This window comes from Helicoverpa armigera, chromosome 31 (assembly GCF_030705265.1).
Source record: "Helicoverpa armigera isolate CAAS_96S chromosome 31, ASM3070526v1, whole genome shotgun sequence".
Lineage (NCBI taxonomy): Eukaryota > Metazoa > Arthropoda > Insecta > Lepidoptera > Noctuidae > Helicoverpa > Helicoverpa armigera.
Genome location: NC_087150.1, coordinates 4,926,292 through 4,951,677, shown reverse-complemented (window position 1 = coordinate 4,951,677; position 25,386 = coordinate 4,926,292). Strand labels below are relative to the sequence as shown.

The 25,386-nt window shown below is 39.1% G+C and overlaps 2 protein-coding genes across 2 annotated transcripts; both read right to left on the bottom strand.

Moving 5' to 3' along the window:
* Positions 1-6,199: 6,199 nt before the first annotated feature.
* Positions 6,200-8,257, bottom strand: LOC110381351 (ubiquitin-related modifier 1 homolog). The gene is made up of 3 exons (XM_064043326.1): positions 8,104-8,257; positions 7,135-7,348; positions 6,200-6,381 (listed from the first exon to the last, which is right to left on the bottom strand). The coding sequence occupies exons 2-3, from the start codon at positions 7,333-7,335 to the stop codon at positions 6,253-6,255; spliced, it is 330 nt and encodes a 109-aa protein (XP_063899396.1). The 5' UTR covers positions 7,336-7,348; positions 8,104-8,257; the 3' UTR covers positions 6,200-6,252.
* A 558-nt stretch (positions 8,258-8,815) lies between these two features.
* LOC110381354 (ran GTPase-activating protein 1) lies at positions 8,816-24,650 on the bottom strand. Its single transcript, XM_064043324.1, has 13 exons — positions 24,419-24,650; positions 23,390-23,577; positions 22,187-22,321; positions 21,435-21,587; positions 20,842-21,011; positions 18,458-18,560; positions 17,142-17,253; positions 16,566-16,661; positions 15,812-15,961; positions 15,404-15,513; positions 14,497-14,691; positions 11,692-11,859; positions 8,816-10,612 (listed from the first exon to the last, which is right to left on the bottom strand). Exons 1-12 carry the CDS (start codon positions 24,528-24,530, stop codon positions 11,692-11,694), a joined length of 1,692 nt encoding a protein of 563 aa, XP_063899394.1. The 5' UTR covers positions 24,531-24,650; the 3' UTR covers positions 8,816-10,612.
* Between the last annotated feature and the right edge of the window lie 736 nt (positions 24,651-25,386).

Genomic DNA, 25,386 nt, shown 5'->3' with positions numbered 1-25,386 from the left:
GATATGCAAATAAATAATATGAATATGAATAAATGCCTATCATATGAGGGACGAGACAGTGAGAGAGATAGAAGAATAATCAAAAATATTTTCATTTCCAAACATTAAATTATTCTTCAGCAAAAATAACCTAAGTCTTGATGTCGAAAAACACAAGCATCCTCATAACATCCCCTTTATTCAAGTCAAGTCGGTTAAAAACACATACAACGCAGGTACCAACATAGTTATAAAACCAGCCATACGTCAAAAGTGTCCCGTATTCACAATCGGCTAACTAACTCGGCACAGATAAGTAGAACTAGAAGTTACGACTCTATGCTACTAACAAATGGTGAAAATTTGTGTACAGCGGTGGTGTGGTTTTGATACTAGATATATTTAATTGCTGGGACAAAGGAAAAGTGTGTAAGTTGCGTCTGCCCGTGGCAACGTACTTTTTAAACTGATTCAACAGAGGCCGACAGTAGCTTCTTGGAAGAATAAAATTATGAAAAAAGCTACCTTCTCTAAAAGTTAAAATGTCAAAAGCCTTTACCTCCAACCATGTTGGGGTCGACTTCCAGTCTAACCGGATTCAGCTGAGTACCAGCGCTTTACAAGAAGCGACTGCCTATCTGACCTCCTCAACCCAGTTAACCGGGCAACCCGATACCCCATGGTTAGACTGGTGTCAAACTTACTGGCTTCTGACTACCCATAGCGGCTGCCAACGATGTTCAATGACAGCCGGGACCTACAGTTTAACGTGCCATTCGAAACTCAGTCATTGGTGTCTAAGATATACTTAGATAAACTTAGAAAAGTTGCGTTGGTACTTACCTGACCTGGAATCGAACCCGCGCCCTCATAGTTGAGAGGTTGGTCATTTACCCACTAGGCCACCACTACTTATTCAACAAGATAATACTTTATTTTTACTCGTGGTAGCCTAGTAGTAGGGTAAAAAGCTAACCTCTCAAGAATGAGTGTGGGTTCGATTCTTCAAGCAAGTACCAATGCATCTTTTCTAAGTTTGTATGCACTTTCTAAGTATATCTTGGACAGTAATGACGGTTTTTCGGATGACACGTTAAACTGTAGGTCCCGGCTGTCATTAAACATCTTTGGCAGTCGTTACAGGTAGTCAGAAGCCAGGACGTAAAAACCAGTCTTGCCAAGGGGTATTGGGTTGCCTGGGTAACTGGGTTGAGGAGATCAGATAGGCAGTCGCTTCTTGTAAAGCGCTGATTCTCAGCTGCATCTAGTAAGACTGGAAGCCTTTTAGATCTTTTACCGCCTTTTTAATAAACATAGAGTAGACTCATCCCAAGTTTGTCATCCCAACCTAAAAGTATTTTTTGTTAGCCTATGCTGTCCCACTGCTGGGCAAAGGCGTCCCCCATAGCCTTCCACTTTTCTCTATCCATCGCCGTTACCTAAAATATTACTAAAAATATATTTTTTTTCTAGAAAAATAAAAAAAATATCATCATCATCATCTCAGCCATAGGAAGTCCACTGCTGAACATAGGCCTCCCCCTTAGATCTCCACAGATACCTGTTGGAGGCGAAAAGTGCATTGCATATTGCTCGCAGAGCAGATGGCCGATGGGGTCGAAAAGTGCTGGAGTGGAGACCACGGACTAGCAAGCGCAGCGTATTACGTCCACCAACAAGGTGGACAGACGACCTTAAAAATATACTCGAGAAAAAATGTTTAACTGACCTTTTTTAAAGTCATATCTACAAAACAAAATGCCTATTATACCAACAAGGTATAGGTACATACATATAGCTACCCCCTGACATCACGTAATCATATTACACAGATTACAACGCAATCTCTGGCGGGACTCATTTGTGGGCGACTGTACGTTTAACTGTACAGTTGAGCACACAAGTGGTGTAGTTAAAAAAGTCATAAAAAAAATTGGTTGCCTGTAAAGTCGGTATACGGGCGATAGTTTTACGTGACAACGACTTTGAGTCTCTCTCGCTCTTAGGCGGGCTAACTGTGCTCGAGTGGAAGAGACGCGTGCCTTTCACTTTTTATGTCTGTCTCTCTCGCTCTTAGGCGGGCTAACCATGCCCCAGTGGAAGGGACGCGTGCCTCTCACTCGCTCTCATTGTGAACGCATAACGTGAGCGGAGCGTAACGCAGTTTCTTGAAGTGTCACCCGGCAAACCAATTTATAAGACGTTGTCACGTCAAAAGTGTTTCAGGCTGCCTGCCCACGTCTGATAATCTGGTTCTTCTAACCTACAGACAGACATGTGTTGCTGGGGAGTTTGTTGCGCCACTTCTTCTTCCCAGCAATAACTCATAGGAAGTGGTGAAGGGTGGGCGTTTTGGGGGCTGTCTTTTGTTTTTGCAGTCGAAACGTGCTGATTTATCAGCCTAATTTTAAAATGACCGTTTTTGAATTTGAGTATTCAGTGACAGACAATTCGAAATACATTTTTCACGATTTTTATGACGTCCCGAGCTAACTCCGCTATCTATTAAGCCTAAATCGAAATAAGTAAGTTTCAGCTTACAATATTACAAAAAAAACAGGACAATTATGTATTTTTTACATAACAGCTGTATTGCTAGATAAAAATTCACACCCAAATACATCTTATTAATAATAGTTTTCAGCAATAAATCAATTAAAGAAAACATTAATTAAATGAATTAGGTCATCCCAATTTAAAAAAAAAATCATTTTTTATTAGTTACACTCAAATATAGGAATGTTCTTCCTTTTTAAAAGTTGGTTAAAAACATAGATTTTTTATTGCACACAAAACAACGCATTATGTAGACGAGTATACTTGCACCCCTGTATACAAGGGTGCGAAGGACAGCCCCCTTTATTTTTAATTGAGTGACAGAGTACAGGCACGGACTGCGAGAGATTATAATTATGAGTAATACTAGCTTGTGTCTGTGGTTTTACTCGAGTTCTGTGGAAACTGCTGCCGGTACCGGGATAAAACATAGCCTATGTTACTCGGGAAGAGTGTAGCGCCCCAACAGTGAAAGAATTTTTCAAATCAGTTAAATGGTTTTGGAGCCTATTCGATGATGAATTCACTGTTGCTTTTTAATTCGCGATAAATCAAAAATCGATGTACCTAATGATTTAAAAATTATGTTAATTGACTCTATTATAAGAGGTCATTTTACCCCCTTTCGGCATAACGGGTAACACATTGTAGATATAAGAAATAACACTTCCGTATTTTCGTTTCGTTTCGGATAAACTAGGACCCGGTCTATCAAAATAAAATAGTTCATACGAGTACTCTATAGTCCATATGTATGATGCCAAATCAATTGGTTGCTCGGCGGATAGAAAAAGGTGTAATATATTGAATACAAATCACATATGAATATTTAAGTCCCTTTTGAAGGCAGGTAGGTTAGGTATCTAGCTATATTTTGGCTATTGCAATTGGTTCAATGTAAGACTGTTTTCACCAAAACATATTAAACAAAAAACTACTGCTTGATGATTCAATTTATTAAGCTACTGTTTTTATTGTATTTACTCTGACATTCAGCTGCATTATTATTTTTAAACTCGGCTTTTAATTTAAAGTCATGTCAAGATTTACCTTTACCTTTAGTTAAGTCGCTACAAAATCTATTTTTGTTTCAATAATTATTTACGGTCAACAGCAGATAACCAAGACTCCGACTTATAAAGCCCACGTCCCGAGGCACGTCCCGAGTAGATAGTCTGACATGCTTTAGTTGGTAGTTACGTGGTGTTGAAGTATTTTTTTTTGCTTTTTATAGGGTTTAGCATTTTAACATTTTAGACACTAGGTACACCCACGAACATTTACCTAAATAAAACTGCTTTAACGGATTTTATCGCGTTTATATTAATAGGTACCTATTATTTATCCCGGCGTTTCGGATCTTTCATAGAAACTATTATGGACTTAGTCTAATTCGACATAGTACCTACTTAGAATTATTATTTCCTTAACTATAACTTAACTATACCTATAACACAGTACAAAACAACTACTAATCCTTACATACTACACAGTAAGTGGCCCTTACTGTGGTGGTTTATAGTTTTTAGTAATTAAGTTGCTATTTCATTTTATGTGCCAATCAAATAATTTTTCTTTCTTCCTTTTTAAGTTTTAAATACATCCCTGGCAGTTTTTTTTATTATAATTCCATGAAACGGGCTGGCTAAACCAATTAAGGGTACATGTAGGCCATTTTATCTCGACGAAACAAACTCATACAATGATTATTCAGAAATAATTAGCATTCTGCTCGGGTTAATATTTTCTATGTCGACATGAAATCAGTGTTTAAATTCATTTAAGGTTGACGTTTAACATTTATTTGTCTATTGAACATTAGGTATAGGCAGTCGTTACTGGTCGTCAGAAGCCAACAAGTCTGTCTGACAAACAGTCTTACTAGGGGCATCGGGTTGCCCTGGTAACTGGGTTGAGGAGGTCAGATAGGCAGACGCTCCTTGTGGCACACTGGTACTCAGCTGAATCAGGTTAGACTGGAAGCCGACCCCAACATAGTTGGGAAAAGCCTCGGAGGATGATGAGATATGAATTAAGATGGGATTTAGAACAATAGGGTAAGAGCTCGTGGCTAAGTAACAGCCGCGTGTCGATCATAAGGTTAAGCAACGCTTGGTGCCATCACTGCGTGGATGGGTGACCGTCTTTGTCATGATAAGTTCTTCCGTGTTACGGAAGCCATGTTAAATTAGTGGGTAACTGCTGTCCTTTGTATATAGTTACCGGCACGAATCTTGAGCTCTGACCTACATCTGCGCAGAAGTGATTTATTAGCAAAGAACCAATCCCGAGTGACGGCTATGACGCGATGCGCTGCGGGCCAATCACCGCTTTAGCCCCCGCGCCTCACAAATACCACAAAAGGGACCCAATAAATTACTTCTGCGCAGGTGAAGGTCAGAGCTCAAGATTCGTGCCGATAACTATAACTTTTGGCAGTCGTTATGGGTAGACATAATCCTATTTATTATAAAACTCGGTAAAAAATGCAGCAAAAATAAAAACCAACGTAAAAACAATAAGTAACAATTACTTAATTGAATCATTATTTTAAGCAGTAGTTTATTTGTTTAATATGTAGGTATTTGTGTTAGGTCTATCAAGATTGTACTTTCTAAGTAAGTATATCTTGGACACTAATGGTTGATAAAAAGGTGAAGGAAAACATCTCGAGGAAACCTGGACTATAAAGTCTGAAATCACCAACTCTCATTGAGCAAGCGTGGTGATTAATGCTCAATCCTTCTCCGTGTGAGAGGAGGCCGCAGCCCCGCAGTGGGACGATAAGAAAGCTGTAACAATAACAGTATCAAGAATGTTTAACTTTAGTAAATGCCTGCTTATAGCCTAATCATAGTTGTAAAAATAAAACACAATTTTAAATAAAAAAACTTTTATGAGGCGTGTAAATAATAAAAAGTTAATGAATTTAATTGGGACAAATTTAAAAGGTGGAATGAAGAAAGAAAAGAGAAGTGCGGGATGCGGGAGCGGTGATTTCAAATCTTGAAAATCGAATGCGGGAAAAACAATATGGCGGTGAAACTCAAATCGTAATTCAATTAAATCCCTGCTGATAATATTCCTTTAGACACCAATACCCACTGCAACTATTTGCAGCAATAAAGCCCAAGTACCTTGTGAATCCAGGGACCTCACTTAGAACCAGCGAGATGTGAAGATGCCTCGTTCCAGGGCGCGTGGTCGCGGTAAGGGCTGCCGGCCGGCGAGCTAAATCTAGGTTCATCCACCGGTGGACTGGTTAAAACTCGTGAAATCAGCACTGCACTATAAGTCCGCAATGTCTTCTAGCAGCAGGTTCAATTATTACACGAGAATCTTCAGGAAATCACATATAGGGAAATAATGACGCGGAGCGGTGTGTATTCGACACAATGCGAATGGCGGCGGGAGAAGTACTACGTCCGTCCTTGGCGGTGGCCAGACGCAACACTGCTAGCTTGTTGCGAGTATCTTCTAGAACACTCGACACGAACCAATGGGCGCTGCGGTAGCTAGTATTGTCGTTCGGATATCATCACCAGAGACTCAATTGGGTTATTATAAATATGAAAATGATCGAAATAAAGTTTTAAGTTGCGGGAAAAATAACTTATGTATTTAATTTATTATTGAATAAATATTTGCATTGAAAAAAAAGACATTGATGCTTCACCAAACTTATTTAATTACAATAAATACAGCTACTAATTAATCTTAACCTCCATGTAAAGTAGATATGAACATGATCGTATCATTGTTCTGCAGTTCATATTCTAGCTCTCCATATAACTCCCAATCTGCATCGTTGATTAAGACTAGAATGCCGGGCCGGACTGAGTCACCCTGGAACAGAATAATTATTATTTATGCTTATTTGTTACAGTAGTAAAGTAATCGATATTTATATACAAGAGGACACATGTTTTTGTTTGTTTTTTAGTACCGTATAGGTGATTTTAAAAACTCTTTCACTGTTGGAAAGGTACACTGAAGATGATGATATCCTGCCAGTTGATTATCGGCTACGGGGCTGTTCTCATATAAGTAGATTAGCCAACTGCACAGGACATATTTTAGTGCATGAGCAGTTGCACAGACACAGGTGCACTCACTTATATAATCTGTGCTATTACCAAGTAGCTAGTTCTGTATATTCATTAAAGTATTATGTAAGAACTTTTTATAATCATCGGCACGAATCTTGAGCTCTGACCTTCACCTGCGCAGAAGTAATTTATTGTGTCCCTTTTGTGGTATGAAGTGAGACGCGGGCGCGGCGGTAAAGCGGTGGCGCAGCGCATCGCTCGGGATTTTTTCTTTGCTAATAAATCATTTCACCGCTGATTCTATATTCAGTAATCACATGCTGACATCTATACTAATATTATTAAGCTGAAGAGATTGTTTGAATGCATCTAATTCAAGAACTACTGGAGCGATTTGAAAAAATATTTCAGTATTAGATAGCCCATTTAGAAAGGATGGGCATAGGCTAGCCTTTACACACCTGAATAATAAATGTGCTATCTAACACTGACATAATTTTTCAAACTGGACCAACAGTTTATAAGTTTAATATTCAAAAAACCTATTTACCTGTAAAAACAGCTCTTCCCTCTCTCTCAACAAATTATCTTTTATCCATAACAACAGTTCTCTTATAGTCCACTTATCATTACTACTATCCGGTAGATACTTCTTTAGTGCTGGCAACTCTATTTCTCTCTTCTTAATCTTGTCAAATAGTAGTTCAGCTCCACCGCCAAAGTGTAGGTGCAGGTTTAGTGGTCCTGCCATGGTTTTTTTTGTGCTGAAAACAGTAATAGCATAAAAATATTAAAAAAAAAGGTGTATTAAGATGATTATTAGTGTAGTTATCGGCATGGATAATGAGCTCTCGGCGGAAGAGTGGGGATCGCTGGGCGCACCGTACACTTATGGCAATAAACCAATAAATCACTTAGGTGAAGGTCAGGGCTCAATATCCTTGCTGATGATTAGAGTACCATTTATATTACTTATTGCAAAGTTGTTCCTGCAATGAAATTTTTCTAAGTTTGTATGTACTTTCTAAGTATATCTTAGACACCAATGACTGTGTTTCGGAGGGCACGTTAAACTGTAGGTCCCGTTAGGTAACTGTAGGCTGTCATTGAACATCCTTGGCAGTCGTTACAGGTAGTCATAAGCCAGTAAGTCTAACCAAGGAGTATTGGGTTGCCCGGGTAACTGGGTTGAGGAGGACAGATAGGCAGTCGCTCCTTGTAAAGCTGCATCCGGTTAGACTGGAGGCCGACCCCAACATAGTTGGGAAAAGGCTCTGGAGGTGAATGATGCAAAGTCTTTCCTGCGTCTGTCTGTATGTTTGTTTAGCGGTAAAATTATTGCATGGATATTTATGCAATTTACATCAGTATATAGAGTGATTCATTTGAAAGGTATCCTGAAGCAGTGAAGTCTATTGTCATTGGCAAAACTTGATTCACATCATGAGTCAGTGGCTCGTCTTGTTATTTTTTACAATTTAACTATTCTATCAGGGAGTATTTAAAAAAAATTACTTACTCAATACGGACTAAAATTCCTTTTGGAATGGATTGCCTTATATATCTATTAATAAGAACTTTGTGAAAGTATTCACTATCATCGGCTTACTTTATAAATAAACTGTGTATCCTTACTTACTTATTATTCGTAAAATGCTAGTTTATTTACAAATAGAAAATAAACAACCTGCTTCTTTTTATTTGAGGTTATAATTTGCTGTCATTGTCAATGTCACGATGGCATGATTTATTTCGTCTTAAATCGCAATGTGGAATAGATCACAAATTATTATGTTTTGACTTTCGTTTATAAGGGTAAGCAAAAATGTGTCTAGATAGGTAAAATATATAAGGAATAAGCCCCCTTTCTTAAAGTCGAGTGAAGAGTCCCGCATTGCATTATTTTTTATCTGTCATCTCGTTGAATGCATCTAGACGCGGAGAGTGCACACTATACTCTATGATCAGTTGGCGGGAAATTGAGAATGTGGCACGAAGAGACGTTATGCAGGCAAGCGAGCCGATATCCTAATAATCTTAATAATTAGGATTATCGGATGGTAATTACGGAGATACAGGTAAGATGAACACTACAGAGAGAAAACTATATTTTATTATGGCTCCGAAATTAACATAGGCTATATTTTATCCCAGCACGGGCAGTAGTTTTCTCAGAACGAGGTCGAAGCCGGTTTATCACGAAAAAAGGTATAAAAATAAGAGAACCAACATACAAAAGTGTAATATCTTTAATTAATAACTAAATTAGTCATAAAACAGCCGTCTTCGCGTGCACAGCACACTGCTCCCGTTATGAATTACAGTTCATATGTAATTTAGTTACCACCACAGTATCCTGTACTTCTATGTAAATTATTTACAAATTGTGTGTGTAAAAAGTATTTATTCTGGTATATTTTCGAACTGGGGCCCGATTCTCCTAAATTAATAATGTCGAAATCGAATAGAAATCGAATCGCAATATGATCGCAATAACAGTTTTAACCATATCGGGCATTCTGCTACTAATATAAGACCAATCGTATTCCAACGACATTCGATTGGTTTGCGATTGGTCTGCTATTTTAGTGATTTTGGTCTATACGGTAGTTTGCTCTACAATCATATTGCAATCGTAAATCATTTGCGGACAAAATGATTCATTATTGAATGACAGAAAAGGATAAAAACGTTTATTTCAAAGAAAAAATAGCGGAATGCCACATACGCTTCAATCGTAATCGAGTCGGGATTGGATCGCAGTCGAATGTGAATCGAATGGCGCTTAAGTAAAATTAAGAGAATCGGGCCCCTGTTACTGAGTAAATTCAGATATAAAAGAGAATACTCCATTTGAGTAGGCAATCGACTATAGATAACAATCTTGACATGTTTTTTTTACACAAATACATATTAAACAAATAAACTACTGCTGTAAATAGTGATTCAAGTGACAAATTCGTTTTATTTATTCTAGTTTATAGATCTTTAGTTGTAGATAATAATTTTAAGTAAGTAAATATAGTTTACATAGTTATAATTTTTATCCTACTAATATTATAAACGCGAAAGTTTGTAGCGATGTATGGATGTTTGTTACTCTTTCACGCAAAAACTACTGAATGGATTTTAATGAAACTTTACAATAATATAGCTTATACATCAGAATAACACATAGGCTACAATTTGTAAACATATTGTTCGAAATACTAAACCTGCGCAGACGAAGTCGCGGGCACCAGCTAGTTGTAAATATTTCAACTTAACTTATATCTTGCAATAAATCATTATTCTTTGTTATAAATATCAAGAAATTGATAAAGTAACTGTTATTATTGTAGCTACATTGATATTTTATCTATAATATAAAAATGAATCGCAAAATGTGTTGGTAAGCCCATAACTCAACAACGCCTGGACCAATTAGGCTAATTCTTTTTTTGTTGTGTTTGTTATTGTCAGGAGAAGGTTCTTATGAAGAAATAAAAAATAGGGTAAAGTAGAGAAGTCAGTTGACGGGAGCGAAGCCGCGGGCAAAAGCTAGTTTCAAATAAAAATATATCAAGATTGTAGGTAAGTTTAGTTTAGTACCTACTTAAATGGAGTCTAGTATTTAATCTATACTATTGAAAGTTAAAATGAGCCAAGATATGTTATAGACGAATCTATACTAATATTATAAAGCTGAAGAGTTTGTTTGAACGCGCAAATCTCAGGAACTACTGGTCCGATTTGAAAATTTCTTTCAGTGTTAGATAGCCCATTTATCGAGGAATCACTTTTTATAATACTTTTTATCCCGGTACGGGAAGTAGTTCCCACGGGATGCGGGTGAAACCGCTGGCAGAATCTAGTGTAATAATAAGTCGAAACAATCTCATTACTATTTTCTATAGTTCTGTTAAAAACAATAAATTATTATGATAACAAAATGCTTGTATTACAATTTGGTGGTCAACACGATATCTTATTAATATTTATTATAAGTTAAAAGGTACTTCTGTTTGCTTGAAGATCACTGTTGGAACCTGCAAAAGAAAAAATATAATAAAAATTATATTATAAAGCTGAAGAGTTTTTTGGTCAAGGTAATCTCAGCAATTACTGGACCGATTTTTAATTTCTTTTTGAGTGTTAGATAGCCAATTTATACTGCTTTTGTCCGAAAAACAATAAAACTGTCACACAGCAGCAATTTCTCTGACACCAGTCTAACCAAGGGGTATCGGGTTGCCCGGGTAACTGAGTTGAGGAGGTTAGATAGGGCAGTCGCTCCTTGTGGCACACTGGTACTCAGCTGCATGCGGTTACACTGGAAGCCGACCCCAACATAGTTGGGAAAAAGCATTGACATACAAAAAACCCAAGATGCACACTCAACGGCTAAAAAACATCCCCACTAAATGAGCGCAATATTCAAAATTGTGCGCTCATTTGCTTTGTCCTATAAAATCTTATTGCTTTAACTACAGTGCGTTGTAATAACGAATTTAAGCGATTCGCGTAAAATTGAACTTGCAATAACGTATGCTTGTACCTTATAGAAAGAGTCAGAATTAATGTTTGAGGACACTTTGGTTTTGACGTGACAACGTCTTATAAATCGATGGAGCCGGCTGCACGCACGAAAAAACATGACTCATGCGGCGTTACCTCGCTCTGAGGCGTTCCGTTTAAGGCTTGAAGTGCAAGCGAGAGCACGCAGCGAGCGACAAAGAGGCACAATCGGCAGCTACTCACGTTGTCACGTTCAACTATCGTCAGTAAAACGACTTTACAGACAATGGTTTTTTGTATATCAATGGGAAAGGTGGCCTAGTGGGCAAAGAATCAACCTCTCGAATATGAGGGCAATGCAACTTTTCTAAGTTTGTATGTACTTTCTAAGTATATTAAACTGTAGGTCCCGGCTGTCATTGAACATCCTTGACAGTCGTTACGGGTAGTGAGAAGCCAGTAAGTCTGACACCAGTCTAATCAAGGGGTATCGGGTTGCCCTGGTAACTGGGTTGAGGAGGTCAGATAGGGCAGTCGCTCCTTGTGGCACACTGGTACTCAGCTGCATCCGGTTAGACTGGAAGCCGACCCCAACATAGTTGTGTCTCACCTACTGACACAGCATGTCCGCGAGCGGTGCTGCGCCGCGCTTGGAGGTCGCGAAGAAGCGCAGCGTGTCTCGCAGAGCGGGCGGCACGGTCGGGCTCAGCAGCTGGCGCGAGACGAAGCGGTAGCATGGAGGGAGGGACCATTTGAGACGTTGAGGTTTCTCTTCTGACTGGAATAGAAAAAAAATCATAGTATTTCGTTCATTATAAATAATGAGCTCTCGGCGGAAGAGTGGGGATCGCTTTGCGCACTGTACACTTAAGGTCAGGGCTCAATATTACTGCTGATGATTATAACTAATATTATAAGGCCTCCCCCACATTTGGCGTGTGCGATCCTCGGACGTCGCGAGCGCACACGTCCTCCATGTGACTGAGCGAAACAGTAGCGGGCGAAGGGGATACCGGCCGAAGGGGTAAGAATGCAACTCGAGTGCCGCACACACGTCCGAGGATCGCGCACGCCAAATGTAAGGAAGGCCTTAGAGCCCTGTCTCATTAGGACGCCAATGGCGACGTCGCCGGCTACGTATCCAAGCAGTTAGTATTGAAATGTATGGAACCTAACTCACTTGGCGATGGTTTGGCAACGTCGCCAAATTGGAGGCGTGGCCACGAGCTACAGTTCCCTACGCGGCTTCTGGCTACCGTGGCAGCTTGGCGACGTGGCCACAGTAGCCACTATAATGTACACGGTAAAGCGCACCTCCCTCACACAGTCGCCAATGTGGTCGCCAATCAGCGTGCAATTTCTTCAGAGACGACGTAAACAATTGTCTGTCGAGACGCCATAGCCACTCGACTTGGCGACATTTGGATGCCAGAAGTAGCCAGACCTGTGCCGCTGGCGACGTCGCCATGGCGTCCTAGAGAAGCAGAGCTCTTAATGTGAAAGTAACTCTGTCTGTCTGTCTTTTCTTCACGCCTAAACTACTGAACCGATTTGTGTGAAATTCGGTACAGAGGTAGTTTGGAAAGGACATAGGATAGTTCTTATTACAAAAACAAAAAAAAAATATTCCAGACATATACCGCCATCTATTGGTCAAACCAAAAATATGCCAAGTCACTATTCCACGCGAACAAAGATTAGCCTGATAATGAAATGACTAGATCAATGATAATATAACTAGTTCAATGACAAAATGACTAGCCTAATAATGCAATAATTAGGCCCTGCCCCCTAATGGGAACAGGGCAGAAGAAAGAAGGCCCATAATGACACGCCTAGGCCACTGATGAAATGGCTAGGCCGATAACAAAATGACCAAGCCAATGATCAGATGACTAGTCCAATGATAAAACAACCAACTGAATAACAAAATGGCTAGGCGTTTCCTTACCTTAATAAGCGCCAGTGCTGTCAGGAACGAATTAGCTAGAAGCCACGCGCTGGCCGGGGCTCGAGTAGCCCGGGATATCAGTATAGGGTGAATGACGATACAGCTAGGCCAATAACCAAATGGCTAGGCGGATGATAAAATGACTACGCTGATGACGAAATGGCTCAAAAAAGTGTGAAATATCTAGGCTAATGATGAAATGACTCTATCGGACGAAATGGCCAGGCCGATGACTAAGCCAATTACTAAATTACTGGGCTTATAATAAAGCAACCAGGCCGATGATGAAATGGCTAGGCCAATGATAAAATGACTAGTCGGATGGCTAAATGGCTAGACCATTGGTAAAATTGCTAGGTCATTGATAAAATTACTGGGGCAGTGGTCAATAAAAATTAGGTGAATGACAATACGGCTAGGCGTTTCCTTACCTTAATAAGCGCCAGTGCTGTCAGAAATGAATTAGCTAGAAGCCACGCGATGGCCGGAGCTCTAGTAGCCCGGGATATCAGTATAGGGTGAATGACGATACGGCTAGGCCAATAATCAAATGGCTAAGCGGATGGTAAATTGACTATGCTGATGACGAAATGGCTCAACCAATGAAATAGCTAGGCTAATAATGAAATGTCTAAGCCAATAACGAAATGGCTAGACCGATAATGAAATGATTAGGCCGATAGTTAAATAGCTAGGCTGATGACGAAATGGCTCAACCAATGATGAAATAGCTAGGCTAGTGATGAAATTACTAGGCCAATAACAAACTGGCTAGGCGGATAATGAAATAGCTAGGCTCATAATGATACACCTAGGCCAAAGACAAAATGACTATGCCGATAATTAAATAGCTAAGCTTATGATGAGTATGCCAATGACGAAATGACTAGGCCATTTACTAAATTACTGGGCTTATAATAAAGCAACCAGAAGACCAATTCTCCTAATTTTACTTAAGCGACATACGATTCACGTTCGACTCGATTCGACTGAGATCCAATCTCGACTCGATTACGATTGAAGCGTATGTGGCATTCCGCTATTTTTCTTTGAAATAAACGTTTTTATCCTTTTCTGTCATTCAATAATGAATCATTTTGTCTGCAAATGATTTACGATTGCAAAGTGATTGTACAGCAAACTACCGTATAGACCAAAATCACCAAAATAGCAGACCGATCGCACACCGATTAAATGTCAATCGAATACAATTGGTCTTTTATTAGTAGCAGAATGCCCGATATGGTTAAAACTGCTATTGCGATCATATTGCGATTCGATTTCTATTCGATTTTGAAATTATTAACTTAGGAGAATCGGGGCCCAGGCCGACGATGAAATGGCTAGGCCATTGATAAAATGACAAAATTGCTAGACCATTGGTAAAATTGCTAGGCCAATGATCAGACTAGGCAATTGACAAAACAACCAACTGAATAACAAAACGGCTAGGCGTTTCCTTACCTTAATAAGCGCCAGTGCTGTCAGGAATGAATTAGCTAGAAGCCACGCGCTGGCCGGAGCTCTTGTAGCTCGGGATATCAATATAGGGAACAATTGCTCGGCTATTTGTGATGCGGTCGCGTTCTCAGATAGGCCGGCGACGCAGAATGTCGCGTCGACGTACGCTTGTATCATGGCTGCGGGTTCTTTTATTGACTGTGAAGAGAAAAAATATTTTAAACTAATATTAATAAAGGGAAAGTTTGTATGTGTGTTTGTAGATGTTTCAACAAAAACTATTGAATGGATTTTGATAAAAATTAGTAGTAAACTAATATTATAATAAGAAAGTAATTCTGTCTGTCACGCTTTCACGCTAAAAGTACTGAACCGAATTTAATATTTGGCACACAGTCTTAAATATCAGAATAACATACAGGTTTCATTTTATCCACGAGCGGGAAGTTGTACCCTCGGAAACTGCGTGCGTCTCTAAAAAATTTGAAAAACCATTCACCAAATTATATTAGTGAGTGTTAAATTTTATCCGAGTATAGAAACTAGTTCCCACAGAACACACGTGAAACCCCTTTTTTTTTGTTTCAGCTGAGGAAAATGCCTGACGCATACACACACCGCCCGGGGAGAAGGTAAGGTTATGTGGCTAAACTAAAACCCTCAGCTTTTGTGCCGTCTTCTGCCTTTTAGAGAGGGGCCACTAGGACCAAAACAGGTGAAACCCCTGACAAGAGCTCGTCTAAATAAAATATTGTAAAGGTTTTTTTTATACAGGCTCAGAAACTACTAAGCCCATTTAAAAGATCTTCCACTATTGGGAAGCTATGCTATCCCCAAGTTAACATAGGCTACATTTTGTCCGGATGCGGGAAACAGGTAGTAGATAGTACTAAAATATGTGTTAATTTACCTGTAAATGTACATCAATAACATCGGCCGCATTTGGTCCTAGTTTTTCTAAGTTTTCTAGTGTAGGCTGTGCTAAGAACCTTCCTACATCCGTCTCTATTTCTTGTACACCTGCAAATAAATACAAATTTTAGTATATCTATATACCAATATTATAAGGCTGAAGAATTTGTTGGCATCAAAAGAACTACTGGTCCGATTTGAAAAATAATTCAGTTTTAAGCTGGGTACTCACTTAGCAATGTAGCACGTAACGTATCAGATACGGTATCAACCTGCAAGTGGGTACGGCTCGTGCACGGTCCTCACGAGCACACGGAGAGCCGCCTTTGTGTTCGCAGCGAAACCGCCACTCGGCGGACCACTGCGAGCACAACATAGTTGGGAAAAGGCTCGGCTATGGTCTTACCTGAGGTGTCCAGTGCGATGGTATCAGCAAAGTTGGTGAGCGTGTCATGCTGAGCATCCTCTGTGGCGCTGTCTTCTGAATTCTGTGACTCCTCATCATCTTCTTCTTCTTCTTCTGAATTGGAGTTCTCTTCTTCTGAATCTGTTACGTCTAGAAGAAAGAGACAAAATTAGTATTTAAAAAAATACTACCTCTATATTATAAAAGAGTAGCAAGGTGTAGAAGTATAATGTATGTATATTTTGAAATCAACCCCTTTTGGAGTTAAAATGTCAACCCCTTTCGGATATGGTAACATTGTTTGTTTGCACACACTAATTTCAGTAACTATATGACCTATTTAAAATTCTTTGAACCAAATAAAAAGAAGCTTATTTCTATCTCAAATGTACCACCTATGTCTATGAAAAATTTCATTTCAGCGTGAAAGCGGCACAACAATCCGAACGCGCCTATCTCAGAAACTGCTGATGCGATTAGAAAAATTATTTCATTGTTGGGAAGCTACACTATCCCCGATGACATAGGTATATCTTATCCAGCTACAGGAAGTAGTTACCACATAACTATGGGTATATACAATATTGTATGTCTCTCTTTGTCGTTTAGATGTAGGTAACAAGTGAGCTTACCGTGGAGCTAACCAACCGTGTGTGAAAGGTATTATTTTTTCACAATTACATACATAGGTACTTTTTTATGTGTGCCTCTGTGTGTGTGCATGTCTGTGTTATATATTTCAATATGCACTTACATTCATCGTCACTGCCTTCTCCGTCGCTCAGTTCGGCCGAAGCGCCTAATTTGTCTCTCATTATCTTCTTGTTGTTCGCTCCGCCGAGACTGTTACCTGTGAAAAACATTTATTGCTATACAAAATTCGCTAAATTGAGACACTATGGGTAGTCTGATAAAATTTACATAATCCAAAAACCTTTAATTTGATACCCATATTGAAAACAAAGTCGCGGTGGCATTGTGGGTAAAGCACCAACCTCTCAAGTATGAGTGTGTTCGATTCCAGGTCAGGCAAGTACCAATGCAACTTATTTAAGTTTGTATGTATTTTCAACGATTCAATAAAACGACTGTTTCGGATAAAGCTAAGCTGTAGGTCATTTGAACATCTTTGAGAAGCCAGTAAGTCTGTCAACCAGTCTTACTGAGGAGTATTGTGAAATTAAAAAGTGTAAAATGGGACTCTATTACTAAGACTTCGATGTCGGTCTATATGTACCTATTTTTAAAATATGTACTACCAAAAAATATTCTTCTGCAACCTCAAACTATATTCCCTCAAAATATACTTAGTAACAAGTATTCTACTCACCAGCTAGAACAACTCTGCTGAGCCTATCCGCGCTGTCGGGTAAAGCTGTGACGGCGTCCACTATCTGCATGCAAGCCTCGCGTCCTATCTCATTGTGGCTTAGATCTAGAGACTGGAAATGAAGAAAAACAATATTGGTTGTATAACAAAAACTTTTGAACATTAGAATCTGTTGAACACTTGTCTAAAAAAAATACAGATTATGACGTTGAAATAAGGTCCCTTTTGCAGCCACCCTTTTTTTAGACACGTGTTCAACAGATGTTTAAGTTTATGTAGTAAGGCTGTGTTAATCCCGTGAGTATCGAATGGGGGGTGAGGTGGGGGGTCCTAAAAAAATCCAGAAATATGACAAGGTGGGATTGTTTTACATAAAAAATTGTATTATTAAGTGCTGTGTGCGCATAATGGGCATACTTAACTGTAAAGTTTTATATGAATAGATTATTATTTATATTTTGTAATATGATCAGAGTGCTTAGTGCGAGTTTTCGTGAATTTTTTTACGGACTCACATGAGAGCGCGTATACTAAGATTTGTATGCAGTGTTGCCAACTTAGTGGATTTTCCACTAATACTGGTGGTTTAAGTCCCCTATTTAGTGGCGAAATGTTGAAAGTACTGCGGGTCAAGTAGCGAAATGTAAGTTTTGTGGTACAACTTTAAGGAGTTACTATGGAGATTTGAAGTCTCACGGAATGTCAAAAAAGCATCTACAAAACAAAAAGGTGAACGACTACTATATAATTATATTAAGTACTCATTCATTGGTCAAATGCGTAACTAAACAATTTGTGAAACTACTACGCCGATTATAATTTGTGAAGGATTCGGATCGGGTCGGATGAATTGCTAAACAGATGTAATGCTTTGTCTGTTTTAATTTTCTATCGTTGCCGAGTTACATCTTTGGATGATTAAATTGTTTTAGGTTACAATAAAATATAAACAATATTTTTTTAGTGGTGAATTTGGTGATTTTAAGTGTGGGATAAATTTTTGTTAGTGGTTTTCTGGTGGTTTTAAAAGTTGACTCTGGTGGTAAGCTTCTACAACTGTTGGCAACACTGTTTGTATGGAACAAAAACAGGTTCCAATTTTTGACACGGTGGAGCTGTTTTTGTTCCATACAAATCTTAGTATACGCGCTCTCATGTGAGTCCGTAAAAAAATTCACGAAAACTCGCACTAAGCACTCAGAATAACACATAATGCTACTGCGGATTCAGAAAGTGAAACATGAAAATATTAACATCAACCTTGGGAAGGTTGTTAAAAAACAGATAGTATTAAGAATTTTATAAAAATATCTTACCTCTAAAAGTAACGAGTTTTCTTTGAATGCCTTCGCCAACGCCAATGCACCTTTACTCTTCAGTAGACAGTCACCAAAGTTGATACACTTCAGGTTTTTCAATCTGTAACAAACATTCTGTATTAATATTGGAAATCAATACTAATACTAGCGGCCTGGGACGTGGTTCGTTACGTATAAAGTCCAACATTGAGTTAAAAAAATGTGCTAAATGAAGAGCCGCTCGACCGCTTTTGTGCTATACTAATATTATAAAGAGGAAAACTTTGTCTGTTTGGTTGTAATGGATAAACTCAAAAACGACTGGACCGATTTTAAATTCTTTTTCACCATTAGAAAGCTATATTATCTGCGAGTAACATAGGCTACATTTTATCGCGGTGCGGGCAGAAGCTCCCACGGGAGGCGGGTGAAACCGCGGGAAAACGGCTAGTGAGTTATAAAATTGCAACGAAAAGAGACTCTCAGGGACTATTGGACCGATTAAAATAATTCTTACAGTGTAAGACAGCTTATGTTCAATCTAGACACACGGCAGTGTGTCCGCCAAGTTCGAGCAAAAAAAGCGACACACCGGCCGTGGGTTATATTACACGAACCATTTCGGGCCAAATTCGACCCCTCTATAACTCAAAATCTATTTTATTCACGCATATCAAATTTCTAGTATCTGTTGAGACCCCCTCACTTATCTAAAATACAAAATTTCACTAATATACCTATTGTAGGTCTTGAGATATTGACGTCAGAAAATCGCTATTTTTACTATACACTCACTGACTGACTGACTGACTGACTCACTCATCAAAAACCTAGACCACTTCCAATGGTCGTATTGACTTGAAATTTGGCATGGAGGTAGGTCTTTATGTCAAGGTAAAGGGAAAAATCTGAAAATGGCCAAGTGTGAGTCGGTTTCAAAATAATGAAGGTGTTTTATACCCGGTGTAAATTTATACCACTAAGGAACTAAAACGAACTAAATTTATCTATATTTATATAATATATCTTCGAATGGTACAAAGGTTTGTATTTAGTCAAAGTAAAGTAAAAATCTGAAAACGGCCAAGTGTGAATCTCTTTCGAAAATAACGAATGTGTAACTTTGATCTACGAACATAATATGTGATAACATGTCATGTCAGTCAGTTGGTAAATCTAGTCCATTTAGTTAATCTACTTCATTTCTTTGTAAGAAACATAGTGCATATTAAAAAATCTAAAAGATAGTATAAATGAGACATTTCTTTAACTAACTTCATCATAAGAAAAAAAAAAAACAACCTTACAAAAATAAATGAAATCCCACCCAAAACAAAAATGTGAAAGACTGCCAAGTTCGATAATATGGGAATGCTTCGCCTATAAAAGAAGTGAGATCTGAATAAGTACCAAGTTCCATACACATACCTCAGTTAAAAATAGTTACTTTTTAATGATGTTACTTGGCAAGTTTTAATAGAAAATTAAATACTTGATTCATTGCGTTTAGTAGGTTTATAACAAGATGTATGAAAACTTGCCATGTAACATCATTAAAAAGTAACTATTTTTAACTGAGGTATGTGTATGGAACTTGGTACTTATTCAGATCTCACTTCTTTTATAGGCGAAGCATTCCCATATTATCGAACTTGGCAGTCTTTCACATTTTTGTTTTGGGTGGGTATCATTACACTGCCATCTAGTGGCAAATAGCGGGAACCAACCTGCGGCGTGAACATCGTACAACCGCACCGCGAGCGGGCAGCACCCACTTCGCTTGACAAATTCATGTAATAACTGTGTGTCGTTTACGTTTAACAAAACTTTATTGTCATTTTAGTAGGTGGTGTGGACACGTCCTTCGGATGGACAACCAGCGTCTACCTAAAGCGGTCTTCTATTCCGAGATGGCTGAAGGTAAACGGAAGCGAGGAGGACAATACCTACGCTACAAGGACGTGTTCAAAAGACATCTGAAGGCCTGCGGTATAGACCCTAATGATTGGGAGAGGCTTGCCTTAAATAGGACATCTTGGCGCAAAACCATTTATGAAAACGTCAAGTTTTTCGAAGAAAAAAGACTCGAGGCTTTAGACAAAAAGCGCCAATTACTAAAAGAAAGACCTAAGCCTTAGTACACCTATACTCTCAATAATGCGGGTCAATTGTACTGCAGCGCTTGCGACCGGGTCTTCAAATCCAAACTCGGTTTCGCCAGCCACATCAGGGCTCACGCTAGGAGGTGAATTTGTCATAGGTCGCCGTTATCGAAATCGATAAGGAGGACTATATATATATTGTCATTTTAAGGAAATATAATAAGTTTAATTTCAACAAGGACATTAAAATACTTCATTGAAGACATCCCTTCCCTCCATCGCATCTTATATTTGACTTACTTGGGTAGAGCAGCAGCGATGGCCAGGGCACCCTTAGCGGCGACGGTATTATCGTTGAGGTTCAACCGCGCGAGGTTCGGGTTGTGTCGGAAGGCGTCGGACAGCGCCGCGACTCCCACGTGGTAGATACCGTTCTGAGGCATCGCTAGCTCTTCTAGTGTGCCCATGTTCTGGAAATAAGGAGAAAAAAGGGTTAGGTTAGAAGAGCGGAAGGTTAACATAACTGGTTAACTGCGAGTTTTTCGCACGCGAGGGACTCTATAAAACTGTAATTTTGATATATATGAGGTACAGCCTGATGGCAGTCTAGACAGTAATAGATTCCCACTTTCCCTATGGGTACAGAGCGGGAAAAACGTATATTGATTAGGTAGGAGGTAAATTAAGTTAAACTATGCTCAGCTTGGTAGCTCTATAGATGAGTTCCGTTGCAGAAGGCACGTTAAGATGGCCGGTCCCAGCTGTCATTTGGTATCTGGGCTAAGGATGTCAGACAGGCAGTCGCTCCATGTGGCACACATGTACTCAGCTGCATCCAGTTTGACTGGGAGCCGACCCTAACATAAGGAAAAGCTAGCCAAATAAAGACTTACCTGGAAAACCTTAGCCAATGCCGTGGCTCCATCATTCTCCAGTCTGTTCCGACCAGCTATGAATATCTTCAGTCTACGAGGACGTGAGGCGAGTGCTTTAGCTAGAAGACGGCCCCCGGTAATGCCGAGACCGTTGTTGTTTAGTCTGAGTTCCTGTAAATAATGATAAAGAATGAATGTGGATGGATGTAGTGGAAGGGGACCACCAAAGAAACGATATGGCTGGAAAGAATGTGAATGTACATGCACATAGTGTTTGTATAAGTGCGGGACTCGGTCACCCACGCTTTCTTGAAATAAAATATTTATTTAATAAATTAAGATGCATTGCACACATACACATTTACAACTTCCATGGCTATGGGATTTTAGGAACACTACAGAAAATACGTGTCAATTTTAATGGCGGGTCGGTATATAACGCGAATTGCTGTTGCTGTACAGAAACCATTTTTCACTACAGTTGTTATGGGTGGTCAGAAGCCAGAAAATATGGCAACCAGGGGTTTGAGAAGGTCAGCTACGCAATTTCCTTTAGTAAAACTCAACTGCATGTTGGACTGGAATACAACTGCATCCAACATAGGTATGAAAGGGCTAACCAGATGAAGATCCTGCGATAATTAAGTTGACCAGATGATCTTTAATTTTGTGAAGAACTACAAATAACTATATTCTGAAGCTAAGGTAGTCAGTACTCATCTATAAGCATACCTCAAAGCACTTGTGAAAGGTTAGCCAACTAGACTCACCTCCAACTCACTGCAGACATCACTCTGCAGCAACTTTGCAAGTCCCTCCACTCCTATGGGACCAAAAGCATTGTCACTGAGGTCTAACACGCTTAGCCTGGCCCCCGCTGTTATCATACCATCTCCTAGTGCTGCCTGTAATCAAAAAATACATACTCTAAGAAACTAAAATACTACTAAAATTGTTAAATATTTTTTTAATGTAAAATGGGCCTATGTAGCTCCTTGAAACATTTAGCGCTAGTTGCATAACCTTCTAATATTGTATGTACAAATATGCGATTTTTTTCTTAATTTACATTATTTACTCTTTCACGCAATAACTACTGAATGAATTCTCTCTCTTGGCAGTAATATTTGCAGAAAGTAGATGACATGATTAAACAATAAATCAAATATTGATAAAATATATCCCTTTTATTTGCAAATTCAACATGGCAGGCGTAAATCCTAACCAATAATAAAAATGTGATACTGCGCTTTCACGAATAAACAGCCGAACTGATCGACTGACAGCTGAACTGGTCTAGCTGTCGCAAGTGCGGCTGCTGAGCACGAGGTCTCGGGTTCGATTCCCGAGTCGGGCCGAAATCGCTTTGTGGGTTTTAGAAGACTTTCACAAAGCAGCCCGGAGCCTGGAAATTGGTGATTGATACACCCGTGCATCGGAGAGCACGTAAATGTCGGTCCTGCGCCTGATCTCTCTCCGGTCGTGTCGGATTGCCGTCCCATCGGGTTATGAGAGTGAAGGAATAGGGAGTGCACCTGTGTCTGCGCAAATGCTTGTGCACTATAATATGTCCTGCGCAATTGGCTGATCTCCTTAAATGAGAATAGCCGCCGTAGCCGATAATCGGCTAGGAGGACATCATCATCATCATAAAGCCCGAAAAAGGAAATTAGTTACTTTTGACCCAGTTACAGAAGGAAACAAAAAGTATCTGACTTCAAGATCCCATGGGATAGAAATGGAACCATGGAAAACACCTCATCTATACTAATATTATAAAGCTGAAGAGTTTGTTTGTTTGCTTGAACGCACTAATCTCAGGAAACACTGGTCTGATTTGAACAATTCTTTCAGTATTAGATAGCCCATTTATCGAGGAAGGCTATAGGCTACTTTTTATCCGGGTTTGTGCAGAGGTTCCCACGGGATGAGGGTGAAACCGCTGGCAGAAGCTAGCCTGAAGTAAGTCTTACCAAAGCCGGTGGTATTTCAGTCTTCATCCTGCCGGTGAACATGTCAGAAAGCCTGGCTATCTTCAGCTCAGGGTGATGTTCCAACGCTTTGGATATAGCCTCGGCTGCCGGCACTCCCAGGGTATTCCCCGTGAGGGTAAGGTATTGAAGGTCTGGGCAGGCATTGATGGCGTCCACGATTGGTTGTGCTGGAAGGAGAAGGTTTTATTGGTAAATGAATTGGTCAAGTGTGTGTTGGTGTTGGGCTTGAAGAGTTCTGCACTGTTATCTTTAAAATAAATAAAATGCTACGGTTGTGGTGTACATGTACCTTATTAAAATAATTACTCTGCCCCTAAGACAACCCACTGACCAAGACAGACAGCAAAGCAAATAATTGGGCCCCATTTTGTATGATTTTGATATTGGACCCTATGAATTGATTGATTATGATGATTGCTTGTTTGTATTGTACTGTTTATAGCAATTCTTTCATAAGTAAAATTGAGACCAAACTCTCAACTCTGACCAAAACTTCTTTCCTTTTATTTGATTTTAATGAGTGCATGCTGCCAGTACTGAATATGAAGTTTCTCTCACGTTTTCGTTTTTAATAATGTACTACATCGACTTAGTTCATAAATTAATTGATAAGTAGAACGCCAAGTAAATTATCTTTGTAATCTATTTTATTATTTGTTTTCTGTCTATTTTGTTTGCATAGAAACGGGTGACGCCGCGTTTAGAAGCCGTATATTTACAATTCAATGTTAAACCATCTTTCTAGTAGCAACAAGTGCTTTATAACGAAGTAATAAGGATATAAATACTATCAATTAGGTGTATTAGTAGTTGCCATGACGATTTATAAGGAAAAATAGATTTTACAACGACGTAAATAACACGAAGAAACATATAGGTTATGTTTGAAAAACTTTGTAAAATGTTAACCTAAAGCTTCAGTAATGTGTTTTATTAGCTACTGATGCTAATTTAGGTAATTATATGCCGATAATTACGAGGAAATTCAAAATAAAACACAAAACATACCATCATTTGCAGTGTCCAATTTTAAGGATTTTCCAGAAAAATCCACGCCACTAATCGGCCTGCCGGAATCAGACAGCGCTGAATTGATCGAGTTTAAATCGAAATTCGACATGTTTATGTGCACTTTACACGAATTAATAAATATAAACGCAATAAACTATGAAAACAATGAGTCAACGAACTTTTTTCAATTTTTTCGCCATAGAAACCATGTTTGATGTTTGACAGTTTATCGCTGGGGAAACATGTTTTGTCTCTCTTTGTTCTATTAGAGAAAAGTGTGATAGAGATAAAACAATGCTTTTGATTACAGCTTGTTATAACTAAGGAACGCGAACAATGTTTGGCTTGGAATGAAATAGGCTGCGTTCGAAATAAAAGTAAATATTATAATAGCAAAATGAAGATTTTAATAGATTCGTTCAATACGATTATCCAAAAATATGAATTCATATTTTTATTTCTTTTATAACGCACACGAGGTGCCCTTCTTCGGATAAAATGTTAATTTTAAAAAGGACCATTAATTCTACCAGATTAGTAGTAATTGGGAACCATATTTACGTCATCATACATAACAAATCCCACTTCACAAGATATTGCCGGTTATTGCCCACGAAACAGTCACCTTTCAAAGGTTAACTTTCAAGCCTTTTTTCTTGAACTTTAAGTTGTAATCTAGGCATGTAAATAAGTCTGAAAGTTGCTGACTGATACACCCGTGCATCAGAGAGCACGCAAATGTCGGTCCTGTTTGTGATGATGATGATGTCCGCCTAGCCGATTATTGACTACGGCGCGGTGGCTGTTCTTAAGTAAGGAGATTAGACAACTGCGCAGGACATATTATAGTGCACAAGCATTTGCGCAGACACAGGTGCACTTACTATTCCTTCACTCTTCACTTGTAACTGCCTCGTTGGTCTAGCTGTCGCAAGTGCGGCTGCTGAGCACGAGGTCTCGGGTTC

Coding starts and splice junctions, on each gene's coding strand:
- LOC110381351 (XM_064043326.1), bottom strand. CDS start 7,335: ATGGCAGGACCACTAAACCTGCACCTACACTTTGGCGGTGGAGCTGAA. Junction 6,382..7,134: donor GGGAAGAGCTGTTTTTACAG/GTAAATAGGTTT, acceptor ATTCTGTTCCAG/GGTGACTCAGTCCGGCCCGG.
- LOC110381354 (XM_064043324.1), bottom strand. CDS start 24,530: ATGTCGAATTTCGATTTAAACTCGATCAATTCAGCGCTGTCTGATTCC. Junction 23,578..24,418: donor ATTGGACACTGCAAATGATG/GTATGTTTTGTG, acceptor TTCTCCTTCCAG/CACAACCAATCGTGGACGCC. Junction 22,322..23,389: donor CTGAAATACCACCGGCTTTG/GTAAGACTTACT, acceptor TTTTGATTACAG/GCAGCACTAGGAGATGGTAT.